The sequence below is a fragment of the Microchirus variegatus genome (assembly GCF_963457635.1).
Source record: "Microchirus variegatus genome assembly, chromosome: 20".
NCBI classification, from domain to species: Eukaryota; Metazoa; Chordata; class Actinopteri; order Pleuronectiformes; family Soleidae; genus Microchirus; species Microchirus variegatus.
In genome coordinates, this window is record NC_139821.1 from 5,079,126 (window position 1) to 5,096,399 (window position 17,274).

The 17,274-nt window shown below is 44.9% G+C and overlaps 2 protein-coding genes across 5 annotated transcripts in view; one reads left to right on the plus strand and one right to left on the minus strand.

Annotated features, from left to right (window-relative positions):
- Nucleotides 1–899: 899 nt before the first annotated feature.
- ndufb2 (NADH:ubiquinone oxidoreductase subunit B2) lies at nt 900–2,489 on the minus strand. The gene is made up of 4 exons (XM_083906607.1): nt 2,289–2,489; nt 1,404–1,548; nt 1,234–1,309; nt 900–993 (listed from the first exon to the last, which is right to left on the minus strand). Exons 1-3 carry the CDS (start codon nt 2,372–2,374, stop codon nt 1,235–1,237), a joined length of 306 nt encoding a protein of 101 aa, XP_083762733.1. The 5' UTR covers nt 2,375–2,489; the 3' UTR covers nt 900–993; nt 1,234.
- Nucleotides 2,490–7,280: 4,791 nt separating this feature from the next.
- Nucleotides 7,281–17,274, plus strand: part of kmt2e (lysine (K)-specific methyltransferase 2E) — a 28,220-nt gene continuing 18,226 nt past the window's right edge. For all 4 annotated transcript variants that reach the window (XM_083907342.1, XM_083907344.1, XM_083907343.1 and 1 more), the window contains exons 1-2: nt 7,281–7,525; nt 16,268–16,452. In XM_083907342.1, coding sequence (XP_083763468.1) covers nt 16,382–16,452 — 71 coding nt within the window. In that variant the 5' untranslated portion in view covers nt 7,281–7,525; nt 16,268–16,381. The remainder of the gene's footprint in view (nt 7,526–16,267; nt 16,453–17,274) is intronic.

Consider the following 17,274-nt stretch of genomic DNA (forward strand, 5'->3'; position numbering starts at 1 on the left):
AAAGACGATTTCACGGTTGTGGTTTTCAAGTTGTAAAGACGAGCTGTGTTTTTTTTTTTTAGTTTAGCTTTGTCCTTCCACTGCTTACTCAGCTCAGTGTTATCAACGTGTGTTCATGTTTAAGTTACGGCTGCACGATGTTGTGGGAAGTCTTCGCCGACGGATCGATCTGTCGCTTGTTGTCCCAGTTCAACTGAGGGTGATTGTTCTCTTCAGGTTCTCCAGCTTTGTCCCACGGTGGACTGGAGACCTGTGCAACTTGGGATTTTTTAAAACTCCCATTTGTTTCAATCTGTAGTGTTACCACTAGATGGCAGTGGCGCTAATTCTTACTTGACCCTTTTTAGGACAAACTTAAAAGTCTCGATGTACAGCTGAACTGTAGTTTAATCGTGCAGCTCCTTGTTAAGAAAAAAATCCCACTCATGAACGACAACGGTGTTGCCAAGAAGCTTTAAGCTCAGGTCGACTTAGTGAAGCATGACCTGCAAATTCAAGGTAATTTAGTGGATTCTCTTGTTTTTCCCCTCCTTACACTACACTTCTTTGAACTCTTTTGCATGTCAAGTCATTAAAAACCACACAAACACAAGCTGGCCCGCAGGCAGGGTTTGTTATAAGCTGTAAAATCCACCGTTCACACAATCTGTCCCCCCCCACTTTTTTTTTTTTGCCTTTTTATAAATTTGTGTTAATGTGTTTTTGAAATGTTTCCCCCCCCAAGATTTAAATGGCTTATGATTTAATATTCAAACACTGGCTAACTGTGACACTGTTGATGCGTTGCATTTTGTTTCTGCATTTCAAAAAAAAAAAATTGCGTGTAAATAAAATTAAATGAAATAACCTTTTTTTGTCAGGTGCGTGTGCTTTGGACAGCGAGAGACGACAGCTTTTTTTTTTTTAATTTAAAGATAATTTTATTAGTCTATGTACAACAGCGGCTTTCAGAACAACCTGGAGACGTGTACAGCGGCGTGAATCCCTTCTGATCTATTAAAGACAGAAACGAGAAATCTGGCATTAGTGGGCAACAAAAACAGCAAATATTCCATTGTGTTTGAATGATGTCGATCCTTTAAAACAACATTTAATGTGTCCGAATAGTCTGACTGGAAAATTAGAATTAGTATTCGAGGTAAGGGTCTTGATTTACAGAGGCTGCCATGTTTCTACAGCAGTGTGTCCAACCCCCCCCCCCCCCCCTATGCCAAAGGAAACTGAAGAAATCACCTTATTCCTCATCATCTGGTGGAATTCCAAGCTCCTCGTCCGTCCATTGAGAAGCATCAGGCCAGGGGAAGTGACCCTACGCAAGAGGTAAGAACCTTAATATCACACACTACACTTTACGCCACACAATTATATATCTATGGTTAAGCTAACATCATAGGTTTACTCACCAGGACTGCGTCAGGATCATGCCAACAGTGCCAGAGGATCCAAAACCACATGGCTCCGCTGAGGAGCTCCGACTGAAATACCTGGTTCTTGGTCAGGTGAGGATACTGTCTGTACTGTGGCTCGATGTGTGTGCCGCCGCTGCCACTGAAACGTTAAAATGACATTCAATTAACAATGTTGTACTATATTATTTCACATAGCAGAACAATTAATTTCCAAGAAGAGAATAGTCCTGACTGGGCAAATGATGTCTTTGTGGGTTATTTTAAAGTGCCACAAGGGGGAGACTGCATCTCCACAGTCAATGCTGGACCTTATTATTATTATCTTATTTAAAATGAACGCTTTTGCCAATTGACATTAGCATGTTAACAGTTTGGCAATTACAATAATATCATGAGATGCAATAACTTAGGTCAGGATAATCGTGACAGGTAATGAAGATTATATTCGATTTTGGTGTTATAATATTTCCTGGTTTCATAGCTCCAAAACAAATCATTAAAACATAATACGATTACGTTTTCTGGACAAATGAGACGTTTGAGAACACCATCATCATAAGGTTTGGGAACAGTTTCAACATTTTCTGTACCAGACAAGTACTCGATAAATCGCCAAAATTGTTGACATCATTTAATCGGTTTGGAAAAGAATCGTTAGTCGCATATCTCTAAAACAAAATTGTGAATTAAACCTACATTAGTTCGGGTAATTGTGACTATTCATTGTTATATCGTCTAATGCCAAACGTGTAGGTATTTTATGTGAAACTTGACGTTTTAGACGGTTTATAGTAGTTTTTATAGTAAATTGTTGGACATGTTAGCAAGTCGTTGCTGCAGCTAACATGCTAACGGAGAGCTAATGGACGGGACTCTTACTTTCTGCTCGTTATTCTTCGCGGTCCTCGTCTAAGCAGCAAAGCGCCGGTCCTGAACAACCCCATCGTTCTCCCGAAAGACGACATTGTCGCTCACGCCGTCAAATCCACTCCCTTTTCGGCTTAAATGTCTCGTTTTTTAGCGAGGAAACCTGTCCGCTGGTCCAGGAGTCACCTTCTCCACACCGTCAACACACACATACAGCAGTCCCAACAACTTCGCCTGTGATTGGACAGGGGGTCGCGACGTATGTTGGTTCTGTGCGCTGATTGGCTGAAAGAAACAGACGTTGATGGCACGCAGCGCCCACTGGAATGTGTTTCCTCTCTTTAAAATTAATTGTGTTTAATTCAAGTTTCACCTCAAAGAACTGTAGATTATATTCTATATGACGAAATATGATGACTCATCATTGATATACGGAAGAGGATTAGGGCCATATGTGATTTTTTTTTTTCGAAACAACAATAATAATAATAAAGACAGAAGAACTCAAAGAAGTCAAAATTCTGGCTTTAATCTCAGAATTCGTGCCCTTTTTTGTCTTTTTGGCCATAATCCTCTTCCATACTTATTCTCTAATTTATATTATATTATTATTTATTTATGAGGAAATAATTGTTGTGAGTTACAATATCAGTTCCTGAAATAATCATAGAAAGTACTCGGTAATATTAGATTCTATGTTTTCTTTTGTCATTGTTATTTGGAGGCAATGATAATAAGTGTGTCAGGTCATAGTTGTATAAACCAAATAATTGGAAATTAGGCCTGCAACAATTACTCAATGAATCGATTTTAGTAATCGATTAATCATCAACTATTTTGATTTTAATCAGTCGTTTGTGGACAAAATAAGACATTTGAGAACATCATCATATCCAGGTTTTTTTGGAAATATAATACACTAATCATTTGATTTAACTGCAAATGCAGAGTTCAAGTCACACTACATTTTAGGTAAATGTGTTGGACTGAAATGATCATTCTTAAAATGCTCATTATTGTCTAAGTAATTAGGGTGTGATTATGTTTAGACACGTTTTTAGTTCAGAAACAAAAAAAATAGATCCCACTTTTGTCCACTAGATGGACCCAAAAACAGAGTGTGAAGGAGTGCAGTGGATGAGGTTCTGTTTTGTTTTGTTGGACATTTGGCGTTTCTCCTCTTCAGAGTTTATATGTTAAGTGAGGCGGATGGAAATGAAGTGCTTGTGTAACTGAAGAACAACACCAGACTGTCACATGTTCAAATGCAAAGTGTACACTTTAACACACATGTTCACATTTCCATGCTCAAACTGTGGTTTAGTTGTGGCAACAACAACAACAAAAACCCCACAGAGGAATATAAAAGCCCTTTGCGTCAGCCACCTTCTCTGTTCGCTGCGAATTTAATAGAAAAACAGGAAACTATCATAATAACAACACAGTGGTGTCGGGAGCGCGCACGGCGCCGCCGCCCATGAGTGCGCGACCTGTGCACGACCAGCAGCAGCAGAAGAAGAAGGGAGGAGGAGAGAGAAAAAAATCCCCGGCGCCATCTTGTTCCCGGTCGACAACAACGAGTGTTTGTTTCGACGAAGCAAAGTCACCGTTCGACGCCGGTAGTCCCGTTTTTCCGCTTCACACTAAACAGCCAAAAGACTCACATCTCGACTTAATCCGTACTTTAATCTTCGGGAAGATTATATGTCGTCATTCTGAAATACACGCTGGTGCCGCTTGGTGCCTAATGGCGCCTGATGGCAGTTGCTCTCCGGTTGCGCCCCTCTCCCCTCGCAGCTCAGAGCCCGCCCACAAATACCAGCTGCATGATGTCATCACGAAGCAACCATTTCCCAAAAATGACCGATTCAACCAACTGGGTTTTGGACACACGGATACGCACCGACGAGTATGCACTACATTCTTTACAAGACGCGACCGAATCTTCTATAAAAAAAAAAACCGATAACCTGATTAGGAACAAAGGTCGTGAATAAATTCCCCACAATCCCCCTCGGGGGAAAAAAAACACCCGACAGTTGCCGTGTGAAGCTCTTAAATCCCGCAGAACATGAGTAAATATGAAGCGGGTGAGTTTTTAGACTCCGTCCTCCCTCAAGTTTATTTCGCACCAGCTCGGTGTCGTCGTGCCCGTGCGCGAGGCAGTTACAGCGCTACCGCGGCAATGCGCAAACTGCGCATGCGCCGGGGGTTGCGGTTCAGGGAGGGGGGGGACGGGGGGGTCAAATGATGGAAACGATGAGAACATCCCTTCTTCATATGATGTCAAAGGGATTTCTACCACCACTACAATATAATAATATAACTAATCATGAAAGGTTAATTAAATATTTAAAAAATGAGTCCATCCATTAAGCAAGAGTACTTAATTTAACTTTTTATGTTGTGTATTTTTCTGTTCCCGTACGCTGCGGCTCCAATTCCACGTGTTTACTTTCAGCGCCACAGTCAGAATGTTTCCCTGTATGGTCTGTTTTCTATGTGCGTGATTTAATGGTCTTCGTCAGTGTTCCACAGGCTATCCCCCTGCTAACATCAGTTCTCTATACTGCTGCTGTTGTGTAAGGGCTTATGTAACCGTTTGGCTGCCTCCCACTGTGTTGGGTAGCAGATTTAGGTGTTTATTTTCACGCTGCCGGTGGTAAAATAAAGGATTTCTGGATCAAACCATCAGGGTTTTCAGGGTGATTGGGCATCATTAGCTCCTCCTATGTCAATCTCGTACAGTGGATTAAAGTAGTGCTGTGCAAAACGCATGACACGTCATGTTTACGTGCCGCGACACCGCAGTCCAGGCATTGATTACCATTTAGCTTCGTTAGCTGCATTAGCGCCGTTATCGCGCCTACAGTGGAACTGGAACAGTCTGTTTATCAAACGAAAAGAGCAGCGCTACAAATAACCAGCGTACCTTTGTACTGCGTATGTGTGCCTCTGTTTTTATAGTTTAGCACTACTTTAGAGACTAATTTTAACAATCGGGAGTCACGTAAACATGATGTCAGGCACGTCTTTTTCTGGTCAGTCGTCATGGAAACACATCGTGCACAGCACTAGATTAAATAAAGATATATTTGATGGTTCAGATTAGCAAAACAACACAGGTGGCCCCCTTTACACCTAGCATTAAGATGCGGTTTTCTGCGATGGGAGTGTAATCGGATAGTGCCTGACCACATGTAAGTACAGGTGTAAATACACCCGGGACACATTGAGGACAGATTGTTATCTGAGCTGCCAAACCACTTTGGGAGGTGGTCGGAGGTGTAAATGCAACGACAATTTCTTCACTGAAAAAGCGAAGAGGAGTCCATACAACGCTGCAATTTCACACGCGGCTAAGGCTAGCTTTACGCAACAACGATCTGAACACAAACCGCAAAAGTGGCGTCGCATTCCCAGTGTTTATTTCGCGTTTAGACGAGCGCCTTTGTGTGGAAATCTGCATGCACACGGTGACGCTAAAGTGTGTGAAATTTGGTGTAGTATGCATGCCAGGTGGCTAGGTGGCACTGTGAAGCACCAGGATCATGGATCAGGAACATGGATCTGACTTCAAAACATTCATGACATCACATGGGTTCATGTAAAGCTAGTCTAACGTTGTTGCGTATATGGCTGGTGCATACGATGTGATGCTACAGTCCGCCGCTAGAAATCTTTGCAGAAGAAGAGAGGGAGGCCTCCATCTTGGTAGCTTAACATATATACAACTGAACATTTACAAGCGCCCTGAGGGAAACAAATGTACACAATCTGGCTTTGAGACAACTCTGAAGTCTACTGGCCTAAAGATAGCCTTGTTGTCACTTGAAGAGCAACGCGTCGTGTTTGCATAGAGTTAGCATTAGCAACGGGCAGTGTAATGTAAATCTAGTCTGAGTCCAGGATTTGCCAAGAGTTCAATCGGTTGCTTGTGGGTTCCCATCGATATTCTGCTCGCCGTGAGCATGTTTCAGAGCAGCGATCCACCTCTCTGGATAGAACGTTATCTTAGTGACGACATCCACAGGAGCGCTATTAGCATTCTTACTCGTATCACATGGCCTTAAATCAGATATATATCTGATCTGGGACCTTGTGAAAATTGTGTCCACACAGCCCCCTGCAAAAACAAACTGATCAGAGTCATCACCAATGTTGAAAATCAGATAAGAGTCACTTCAACCTGGCACTGTGCAGCGCACTGTAATCAATGTTGCTCAATTCTGAAAATGAGATCGTATCTCGCTCCCTTTCACCCCGAGAGGAAGAAGTGGAAACAGAAGAGGAAATGACCGTTTTGTTTAAACAAAACCGCCTGATGAAAACGTCCCTGCAGCTGACTTCATTTTCGGAAGATCATCGCCAAGATAGCGCGGCCGTTAGCGTAAACAGCGCAACGCAACGCGGAGACACAAAACTCAGCTTTTAAAGCAGCTGTGCACTCACTGGCCATTTTATTAGGTACACCTGTCCAACCACATGGTGAAGAAATGGTGACAATGACCTGCTGAAGTTCATTCTGAGTATCAGAATGGGGGGTAGATTGAAGTCATTTTGAATGTGTCCTGGGTACCTAATAAAGTGGCTGGTGAGTGTATTATGACGTCACACATTTAAACAGACATATTTCACGTAAATACATCGTTGTATTGTATTATTTCTTCCATTAATAATTCATTTTCACGGCCATTTTCCACCCCTCTCGCACACGTTTAATCCAGTCCCGTCGCCGACAGAAATAGCAGCGACTTTAGAGAGGACTCGCTGTCGCGTACGCGCGTGAATGCGCGGTCACGGCGCCCCTGTGAAATCGGGAGTGTAGCCCCGCAGTGTGTGGAGGCGGGGCTCGGGTTTAGTAAAGGGGAGGGAGGGAGGGGGGCTCGTGGGGGAGGCGGAGTCTCGGCAGTCCTAGCAGGGCCGCCATTTTTGCAAAGGGAAAAGAGACTGGTCTGAGGGGATCTAATTTCTAAAAGTCGCCGTTCACTAAGGCTCAGTTTTAACGGTTTCTTGTTGATTTTTTAGTCCAAATCCGGGCTCCCGTGTACAACAAGAGGCAAAGGATTTTTCAGAGGAAAGGACTCTGTAGAGGACTCGTTGATATACAAACATTTTAAAGCTTTGCTAGGGATCCGCAGTGTGGACACAAGTATTGTTTTGGTTGTGGAAGCTGTGTGGAAAGCGACGGGGGTCTTACCCAGGTCCCCCTTTTCGCTACTGAGATCCTCGAGAGTGGACATAAAACGGTAAGTGAAGGTGCATTTGGAGTTAATTGTGGACAGAGTACAAATCCGACCTGGAAGGCTATTGTTGGCTTTGGTTAGCTTGGCTAGGCACATCATGCTGATGCTGGCTAACGTAGCTGTAGTATCAGCTGAGTTTATCCTACAAGCTAAACGTTGTGAGTTTGGGTCTCGTGGATGCTTAGCCTTCATATCGGCCTTAATCGAAATTCAAAAACCGCTAACTAGATGACGTACGCCTCCAATACAAGTGTCAAGTTGGAGAGCCAAGAGACCACTTGCTAGGTAGCGCATGCTACTTAGCTCAAATTAGCTTGACACAGAACAGGGGCTCTTGAGTTTTCGTTGTAGCGACGATACGTCACTCAGCGTTTAAGCTCAAATGTAATTAAAAATGTGTTCGTGTTCTATGCGCCAATGTAGTGTAAACACCATAAACGCTGAATACAAATTGACGTTAGCGGTTATGTCAAGGAAAACGCTGCAATTAAACCCCACAGCCCAACGTAGCGTTTTCGTCAGAGCAGAGCCAGTCAACAACATTACCAGCAGCAAATGTGTCCTCAAAAATACGACATATTTGTATTTTTTTTGTACGTCGGGTGAATATAAATAGAGACAGTGGGGGACTCGCGTGATGTTAAGTTTGACACAGTGACACTGCGGGCAATGTTGCGCACGGTTTCATCTGTTATAATGTAAATAGTTTTGCCTCTTAAAGTCACGCTCCCCGCTTTTTATTCCCAGCTACTTCATTTACTGTGCGTTAGCTCAGGTCACTGTTCCTGCAGCCGTTGGCATTTGCGCCAGTTTTTTTTTTCTTCCTTCGTATAACCTTATTTCCTGACTACGGTGTCAAACACGTTTATTACTCGGAGCGAAACAACGAAAATGTAGCATTCGTTCCAAACTTGAATCTGTCGTGGTGCCTCCCATCCTGCTTACCCCAGTGCATCGGGGCATTATTTCCGTTCAGCTAAATCTATACAATGCCACTTTTCAAAAACCCCCAGAACAATGAGCTTTTCCGTGCACTAACACAGATAAGTGAAGGCGATAACTCGGTGCCCAAGTCGACCCAAAGCAAGACCAGCTGTTAAAATAACTTAAATGCCTGCTTGCATTGCGCAGTAATCTCATAGGCGGCTGAGCGTTTATAGAATTGCATCTGTGACAAGTTGAAGCAAAAATAGAACAAATGTCACGCGAGATAGTGACGCCTGTCGTTTTTTTTGTTGTTCAAATTTGGGACTTAAAAATGTAAATTTCGCGATCACTGAATTTAGATGCGGGGAGTATTGGGTTCAAATACTGCAAGCGTGGGGGAGGGGATGTTCCGTCCGGGCATCTCGTAGCCAGTCATACAATTTTTATCTCAATGGGCACAACTAGCTGTGGCGAACGCAATTGTCGCAGCTTGTTTGTTCTTTGCTTGACCTCAAACGCGTTACCGTATGAGTGTGCAATCGGCGACGTTTTCTCCCCGAGGAGTTATCGCTCGACGCTGGTGTTGTCGCTGATTTCCTGTCTGTGTCGAGTATTGTATTAATCCACTTTCGTGTCTGTGCTAGCCTATTCTGCTAACCCCAGCCCCTCTACGCATTATGCTGCTAGCTTCCGCTTGTTAACGCTTCCATGTTTTTCCACCGTCCACGATTATTATTATTTTTTGGCATTTAATCGTGTCAGAAAACTAGAATATCCCCCTAATGCTGCATTCGCTGTCCACTGAAGATCGATTTAAATCACAATCTACGCTTCGGTTTTGTTCACTTCACTCCCGAGTACGTCTCCTTTCAAACATGTAGCCTGCTACGTTTCACGGAGGCCATTGGTGCTAGCCGATTAGCATTGGCTCTGCTTTCGACGAATTCGGTAAACAATCGCAATGGTAACAACACAGACTGCACCGACAGAGTTATACTTAAGGTAGACTGTGTGATAGAGGCGATTGAATGCAATCTCGGGGCTTTTCTTCCCGTGGCGAGGCTTCCCTGGTTACACACGGTTGTCTCGCCGTCCTGAGAAAAGCGCTATGAAAATGGCGACAGCACCAGGGCTGGAGTTGTGGTAACATAATAGCAACGCTGTACCCTCCACACCCCTATCGGCAGGACTGACTGCAGCGCCGACAAACTCGCTGGGAAGCAACTGCACAACACATGGATGGATTTTTTGTTTGTTTGTTATGTTAGTTGTGGTTCGACAAAAACAATAGCATCAAACTGTTCATACTTATAACGGTAAAACAATGCGCTTTCTGACGCGTCACAATGAGACCCTGGTGCTCTTGTGCCTGTTCCAAAAATACATAACATAGAAGTCCTGGTAACGTGCGTCACGACCTATGCCTTTGCTTGTCTTACGTTGTGATGATAATGCACAGGGATTGATTTTTAAAGAGGGAAAATACACTACATCTACCTGCAGTGTATATTAAGCGGCTTGATTGTACTCATTTTGGCTCCATGTTGTAGGTTTCAGGGTGGTTAACCAATAAATCTGACTTGCTCCTCAGTCACTTATCCCCTGCCTGGAATCCTCTTTATTTAGACGACACTATTGTGTCATGTGTGTTCTGTCAGTTGATTATTTTTGTTATTTTCTCAGTCTCATGAAATGATGAAACATTCATCAGCAACACGACAACGTCCTCTCATGTTGTGTTCTCCACACAGATATTGAGTTCACTGTCATAGAGGAACAAATAATCTGTAATACATTCACATTTAATAAGCTGGGATCACAGACATTGTTTTGATATGTTTTTAGGTTTATTAATCTCCTCTAGTACATTAGAAATGCTTTGTGTTTTATGAAAAAGCTTGGGGGGGGATGGGTGTGTTGTGTATAGGAGTAGTTATGGATAACAGTGAGACATTTGAATTTCATATAACAATGTGCGATTACTGTGTTTTAACACAAACACCAGCTTTATATTTCCTCTACCTCACTTTCGACATAAACCACATAAGAGGAAACCCAGCATTTGCACGGAGTTTGAACGCAAACAAGTTTTCTCGGTTAACGGTGCCGTGCCAGCAACGTCTCGGTCCGTTTTGTTGATGTATTTATGTTAGAGAGGCCCAAATCAAAAGTAGTTTTCAGGATGGAGTTGAGAAAAAAAACCCACAAGCTTTTTTACAAAGTGCTGTGGTGGTGAGGTACAACTGTACTTTCCTTTACATCACCCCCGCGGGGGAAAACTTTGGCACTTTGTTAACCACAAGTGCATGTACGTGACTATTGACAAGAATTGTTTTCTCCCCCCTTTCTCCGCGTTGAAGCCAACTGGGTGAGAAGTAGTGGAGAAGATTTGATGAACAGATGTATGAAACTCATAGGCGGTGAATCATTATTTATATCACAAACGCACCTAAGTGCCTCTATTAAGGAGTCTTTGTAACATATTTCAATCTTTTTCATATAATGAGAAAAGGTCTCATCATATGAGGAGGCTTTGTGCACTAGTATATGAATAAAAGGGCCCTACTGTGCGTAATCAGCCTCCGCTACATGAAAGACAAAATCCCCAGCCTGGTAACAGAGCAAAGGCCTCATACCTCAGTCTTTTTTTTTCATCTGTCTACATGATGATAGAGCTGACGATGGTAAATACTTGACTGCCTGCATGTGTGCCTGGTTGCGTTGTGCAGCAGCGTGTTTGCTTGCTGTGTTAACACAGAGATGGAGTGACGGTGGATGAGCTGCCACTCCCCCCTCTGCCACAGGGACCGCACACTCTGCTAGGCAGCCAGGAGACATGACCGTGTCGGATGACACACCTTTCCTCACACACACCTAACCTCCAGAGTCACTCTCGGATCTATGTATGGTAATAATAACTGTATTTAAATGTATATAGCACGTTTTAAAAAACACACGTTTACAAGGTGCTTTGACTTACAAGGTGCTTTGACAGACAAAGCAAAAACAACAACAATATCCCACTGGCAAAAAGCACAAAACCACAATGCTACTTGTCAAATCGACTTAAATCAAAAGGAGAAGAAAACACCGGTCAAAAGCAAGCGAAATAAAAGAATGAAGAAGAATGTGAAAATAAAATAACGGAGATTAAAATAAAGCCTCGACTGAGTCTCGCTTTGATTGTGGGTGATGTAATGTCATCTTTTGAATCTAGCAACGTGATCAAAAAGACACTGACGCTGAACACAAACCACTCATTTTGTCAGTGTTCCCAGCAGAAAGCGAACAAGGCGATAATGTAGTCGAGCAAAGGCACATGGTGCAAAATGGCCTATTAATATATGAAAGGGGGCAGATGAAGGCTACGGATTCAGCCGCTGTATCTGGAACACCCTTCTTATACTTCATTAAGGCTCACCTTGTTTTCTTTTTTATTTGTTTGTGTTTTCTCTCTTCCTCTGTCCCCAGATAATAAACTCTCATCCCCGAAACAGAAGCATCTCTGTGTAGGTGAAGCGAGAGTCTCTGTAGATGTACACAGGCTCGAGGGGTGGGGGGGTGATCTCACTTGTGTGGTACCCAGACCCTGAGAGACGCGGAGACAAAGCTGCCTGGCTCTGGGGCCCCAGCGGTCACATGGTATCCCAGCTGGGCTCGAGAAGCCGCGGCTCAGGTGACCGCTTTTTGTGCCGCCGGCTGAGCCGTAACGGATCCTTCTTTAAACTCGCTTCACTGACAGGTGGAGTTCGAACCGAGGCTGCTAAGGCTCGTATCCTTCCCTTTTCGCAGCCCTAATATTAGTCCCGTTCAGTGGCAGCAGCAGCAGCAGCACAAGGCAGGGTCGGCCAAATAAAAAGGGGGGGTGTAACATCGATGTCGGTGATGTAATGGTACTGCGGTCTCGGCGGGAAATTGATCATCTCACAACCACTGTAATAGCTCTTACTGTCTTGCTGTGTGGATGCTGAGTAGCATCCCCTCTTTTTTTTTTTCTTTGTTCACTCTCGGATGAGCCGAACAATTTATTGTTTTCTAATCAACATTTTTGACAACGCAGTTGCTAAACTGCAAATGCTGCAAATCAATTCTCTTATTTTTGATTGTTCTGTGTTCTATGCAAATGGGACTGTGCATTATATATACATGTTGGAAACAGTAAATACCTTGAGTGGATCATAATACAGTTTCACTGTAAATATTGACCTGGACCTTTGGCGCAACAACATTTTACGGCAAATCAAATCTCATTTGCAGTATCTGTCAGAAAAATCGGTTTCAGCTCCGCTCACAGACTCGTGCATCTCTAACATAGTGGTTAGCTGCACGTTGCCTTCCTCGGATGCTGCGATTTGCTGCAAGCTGCATACGTCCCTGCTCGTCACTCTGTAAACACCACAGGGAGAAATGATATCGACTCTCAACAAGCGTAGTCTAACATGGACGGAGGAGGTTGCTCTGGTGCGTTTAACTGTGTTTCTGTTTTAATTTATGTTGAGAGGAACTCACCCTTGAACATGTAAGCCGGCCTGTGGTAGTCTTTAAGCAGGAGTGAGTAGGAGATGGAGAGATGATACCCCAGGGGGTTCTCCCTGAACAGACATTAGTCAGGCTGCAGGAGGGCTGCCCCTGGTTTTCTGCCAGACAGCGTTCCTGTTCCTATACCGACTTCAACCCGCTCTGTTGTTTTGCTGTTTGAACCGAGCACTGAGGACATTGTTGGACGATATAAGGGCAAATAAACTCAACGCATAACCTTGAAGACAAATGAGATTTGACTCTGTTTTAATCCTTTGTTTACTAGTTGTTAGTTAAAATAGTCTGGCCTTTATGGCATCGTGAGGCAACAACGCGTTTCCGTGATGGCACCACAAAAAGTTGCTTGTGTTGACGTTAACGTCCCCGCGCTGTATCAGTGTATGACTTCACCTTCAGCGCTTGTGGGCACGCTGATTTAATGAAGGACGGTGTGCAGATGCGGCGTGTCCCACTGTGGGCACCGTGAAAGAGAGAGTGGGGGCCAGACCCCACATTCCATATGGGTTTGTGCTTCCTGTGTGTACGACTGCACTTGTATGAGTTAGTTTGATCCGTTTGTTTATCAGCTGAGTCACTGCAGGCAGCGGTGAGGACGGCATGAAGTCACAGAGAGAGCTGGTGGGATACACAGCTGTGGTCCCTCCTTCTTTTGCTTTCTTTCACTCCTCCTTATCGAGGAAAAAAAAAAAAGAACGCTCTCGTTAGCGGTAACAGACTGAGGAGAAAGGAAAGCTGTTGTCTGTATGGTTTTTCGAGAGCGATGGTATGGATTTTCCCCCCCTCGCATACTTCAGTGCGGTTCTGTCTTTTAAAGGACAGTTATTCCCAACACAATGACGTGACTGTGTCCCCTCGCCGAGGGAGGGAAGGAGGCAGAGGCGAGCGTCCACCCAGGCCCAGGCTGTGTAGCGTCACTGTCAGACAGACCTCATGTACACCTCCCCCACCCTGCTGCCCTCTGAAATGGAGGGGCCGAGGATCATTTCTAAAGCTCCCGGCAGCGTGAGGAAATTTGCTCTGTGCGCACATGAAAGGTGAACAGTTTCAGCCGAGGAGACGCGTACCGTAAACACCTTAACCACTTCCCTCCTGTGGCTCATTTTTTTTTTTTTTTTTTTACCATTCTCCACTTTCGCCGCATGCCTTCCTATGTCTTAGCCCCGATTGCACTCACCCGCCCCATTTTTTTTTCTCCCCCCCCCCCCCCCACCACCCCTCGCTCACGTGTTTCCATAAGAGCGGAGGATTCGGCCGAAGGTGGCTTTAAATGGTCGTCCGAAGCCTCCTTGTAATTAGGAACGGTGTCTGCGACACTCCCCTTCCCCTCCGCTCTGCATTACTGTCTCAGGTTTATTTAGGAAGTGCACAGAGGAGGAGGGAGAGAAATCCGGCTGGGCGGGGTGAATGGGCACAGGAAAGGGAGGGGAGTGGAGGGGGGAGTGATGTTTTTTTTTTTTATTATTCTCCTTTTCTTTGGCTTCATTTCTCCACGGTGATGGACAGCTCCTCTGGAGGAAGTGGGAGGAGCCGGCAGAGGCAGAGCTCAGATTTAGTCAGGAATGCTGCTGTACTGTTCCATGTTTTTCTTTCTTCCCTTCGCCTTTTGTCGGGTTTGACTCTGTCTGGCTTGAAAGCATGTGTCTGAGAGGACGAGGCCGGGGGGGGGGGGGTGGGGTTATCAGTGTGTTATTTGTGCATGAACATGAGTCTGTGCTTGTGTGTATTCCTTCGCAGAGGGACCAGGATTCCCTCTCACACAGACTACGACTGAAGTGGACACAAACCCAATTGAACGGACAGGCTGCTTTGCAGGGAAGCTATTTATCAGCGCTCAAACATACCGGGCCTCTAAGACAACACAAAGGCAAAGGAGGGAGGGGGGGGGGAGTTTGTCATTCCACTGTTTTTGGCAAGCCGCCTTATCCCCGTTGAAAGTGGACGTTCTCAGCCACCGCCATAAAACACCACGCTGATTAAACCAGTTTGCGCTGAATCAGACGAGAAGTCGTAAAAGTGATCCCCGTCAGTGGCCTTGGCCGACACTCAAACTCACCGGGGTCTTCTTCTTTCTATTAATTAGGCCTGGAGCTGACAGCTGTCATATCTGAGAGCTTCTCAGCAGCCCTGCTGGCTCAAAACACTGCATTTAGGCGATCGAGTCAATGAAATTACTCCGTTTCTGTTGCTTGTTGTTACCGTGAGAGTTTCCTTGACCGAAACGGTGCGGTCAAGTTTCACAGCTGGCAGTAAAATACCGTTTTATTTTTTTCCTCCCCCCCCGGGGGGGACAGGGACAATACATGCCTCACCGTCACAGGAATGCAGAGACAGGTTTTTGGTGAAATGTGGTGTCGATGCTTGTACCAAGTATGTGAATTATGCTTCCCCTCTCCCTGTAAACCCATCTCCCATCTACACCCTGAGCTTTTGTTCGGGCCCCCGTGCGCACAAGCAGCAGCGGAGGTGTGACCTCAAGCCTATTTTGTCTCGGGCATCTGTCCCTCCCACTAATCCCGCTTATCAACAGAGCTCTCTTCTGTATCTGCCTCGCTGACATATGCTCTCGTCTGGATTCACATCAGACACAAACGAGCGGCTTAATATTCATATAAATGTGATTTTTTTTTTTTTTTTTTTTTGCCTAATGTAAGCAGTCATTTGAAGCCATGACGGCTTTTTTCCAACAGTAGCAGTGACACAAAAACACGAGCTTCCTGTCAAGAAAACATGTGGGCGAGCACCTGCGCCGTTAACATTTTTTTGGAGGGCGGGGGGTTTGTGTATCTTTTGCCAGGATGAGCGTGTGTGTGTGTGTGTGTGTGTGTGTGTGTGTGTGTGAGTGCTTAGAATGGAGCAGTCATTTAAAAGGGGGGAAAAATGGCCTCTGTGTTTTGTTCTGTGTGTGTTTTCCTGCCTCCTTTCATGGCGGCGGAGCTGCTGTGTGTGTTCTCTTGCTCCCCTTAGTGGTGGGAGCTTCCTCACAGAGCAGATACCGAGTAGAGGTCTCTTTAGCGCAGTAGCAGCTCTGGTTTCAACTGACAGTCTCCTTTTTCAGACCCTAACTGTGTCACAGGTTATGGGGGGGAATTCCTGTGAAGCACTTTCCCTGTTGAACACCGTTGTGGTATGAAAGTGTGAATCATTACATTTACCGGAAAAACCCCCGTTTTCACAATGACTTTCAGGTTTAATAGGTTAGATTTTGTTGAAATGAAAGAAACGCATTGTTTGGTTGCAGTGTTTGCCACACATGTACTGATTTTCTTTGTTTTCTTTCAGGCCTTGTGGATGCACTTAGATGTCTGCAATGTCTGCTGTGGCTGGCATGCCTCAGTGTTTTGGACTCCCATTCTCTGGACTCAGTAGGACAAGAACTGATCAGCAGAGAACGTCATGAGCATAGTCATCCCAGTGGGGGTGGACACAGCAGACACCTCATACCTGGACATGGCGGCAGGCTCAGAGTGAGTAACACCCAACACACTGACCATTTTTTAACCTTTTGTTCTCACCATCCTTACCCCCTCTTCTCATCTCTCACCCGATCACATCCACTTACCACTCATTAGCCCCCTGCTCTCCTTTGTATATGCTTCAACTGGCCCTCTCCAATGACTGATTCAACTCACAGTCACCGTGTCTTCATGGCTCGATTCAGATCTCCTGTAACCACATTTACAAAGTTACCGGTAATGGGAAGGGAATGCGAGTCCATTTGCTGGACCCCTCCAGTGTCTGCCGTAATGGACAATTCCGTTCTTGCCGTTCATTTATACTTGCACTCAGCTACTGCAAAATCACTGTTCAACGATTAACTACATTTGCTTGTAAAAAAAAAAAAAAGGACTGGCTGTGTGCCCAAGCATACAGAAGCACACATGATTTTTCCTCGCCCCCCCCACCCTCTTCCCTAATGATCCCACTTGATGTTTGCACATGTGTACACTGCATTCAGTCAGTGGAGCAGAAATGGTGCATGGAACCATGGCAACAAGCCTCCTGTTGCCCCTCCTGTCTGTTTCCTGTAGTCTTTTCAAGGACATCCTTGCCATGGCTGCTTCTTTTTTTTTTCCTTCTTCATCTGGTCAAATAAATGAAGCAGGCGGTTCTTGTCATATGACTAAAGAGTAGTACGTCATCAGCTCGCGGAGGGGCTCCTGTCTCTTTAACACAGGGAGAGCCCTCCCCTCTGCCTTCATCGGCGCTGTTGCCCTGACAGCTTGTGTTGCCATGGTATCTGCACCTCCTTGTCCCCCCTCTCTCCCCTCTGCACTGCGCAGGGCTTG

What these genes read in the sequence shown, in the direction of transcription:
- ndufb2 (XM_083906607.1), bottom strand. Translation starts at nt 2,374, where the DNA reads ATGTCGTCTTTCGGGAGAACGATGGGGTTGTTCAGGACCGGCGCTTTG. An exon ending in CGAAGAATAACGAGCAGAAA is followed by an intron (nt 1,549 to 2,288) that starts GTAAGAGTCCCG and finishes TTAACGTTTCAG; the next exon opens with TGGCAGCGGCGGCACACACA. An exon ending in ATGATCCTGACGCAGTCCTG is followed by an intron (nt 1,310 to 1,403) that starts GTGAGTAAACCT and finishes CCTCTTGCGTAG; the next exon opens with GGTCACTTCCCCTGGCCTGA.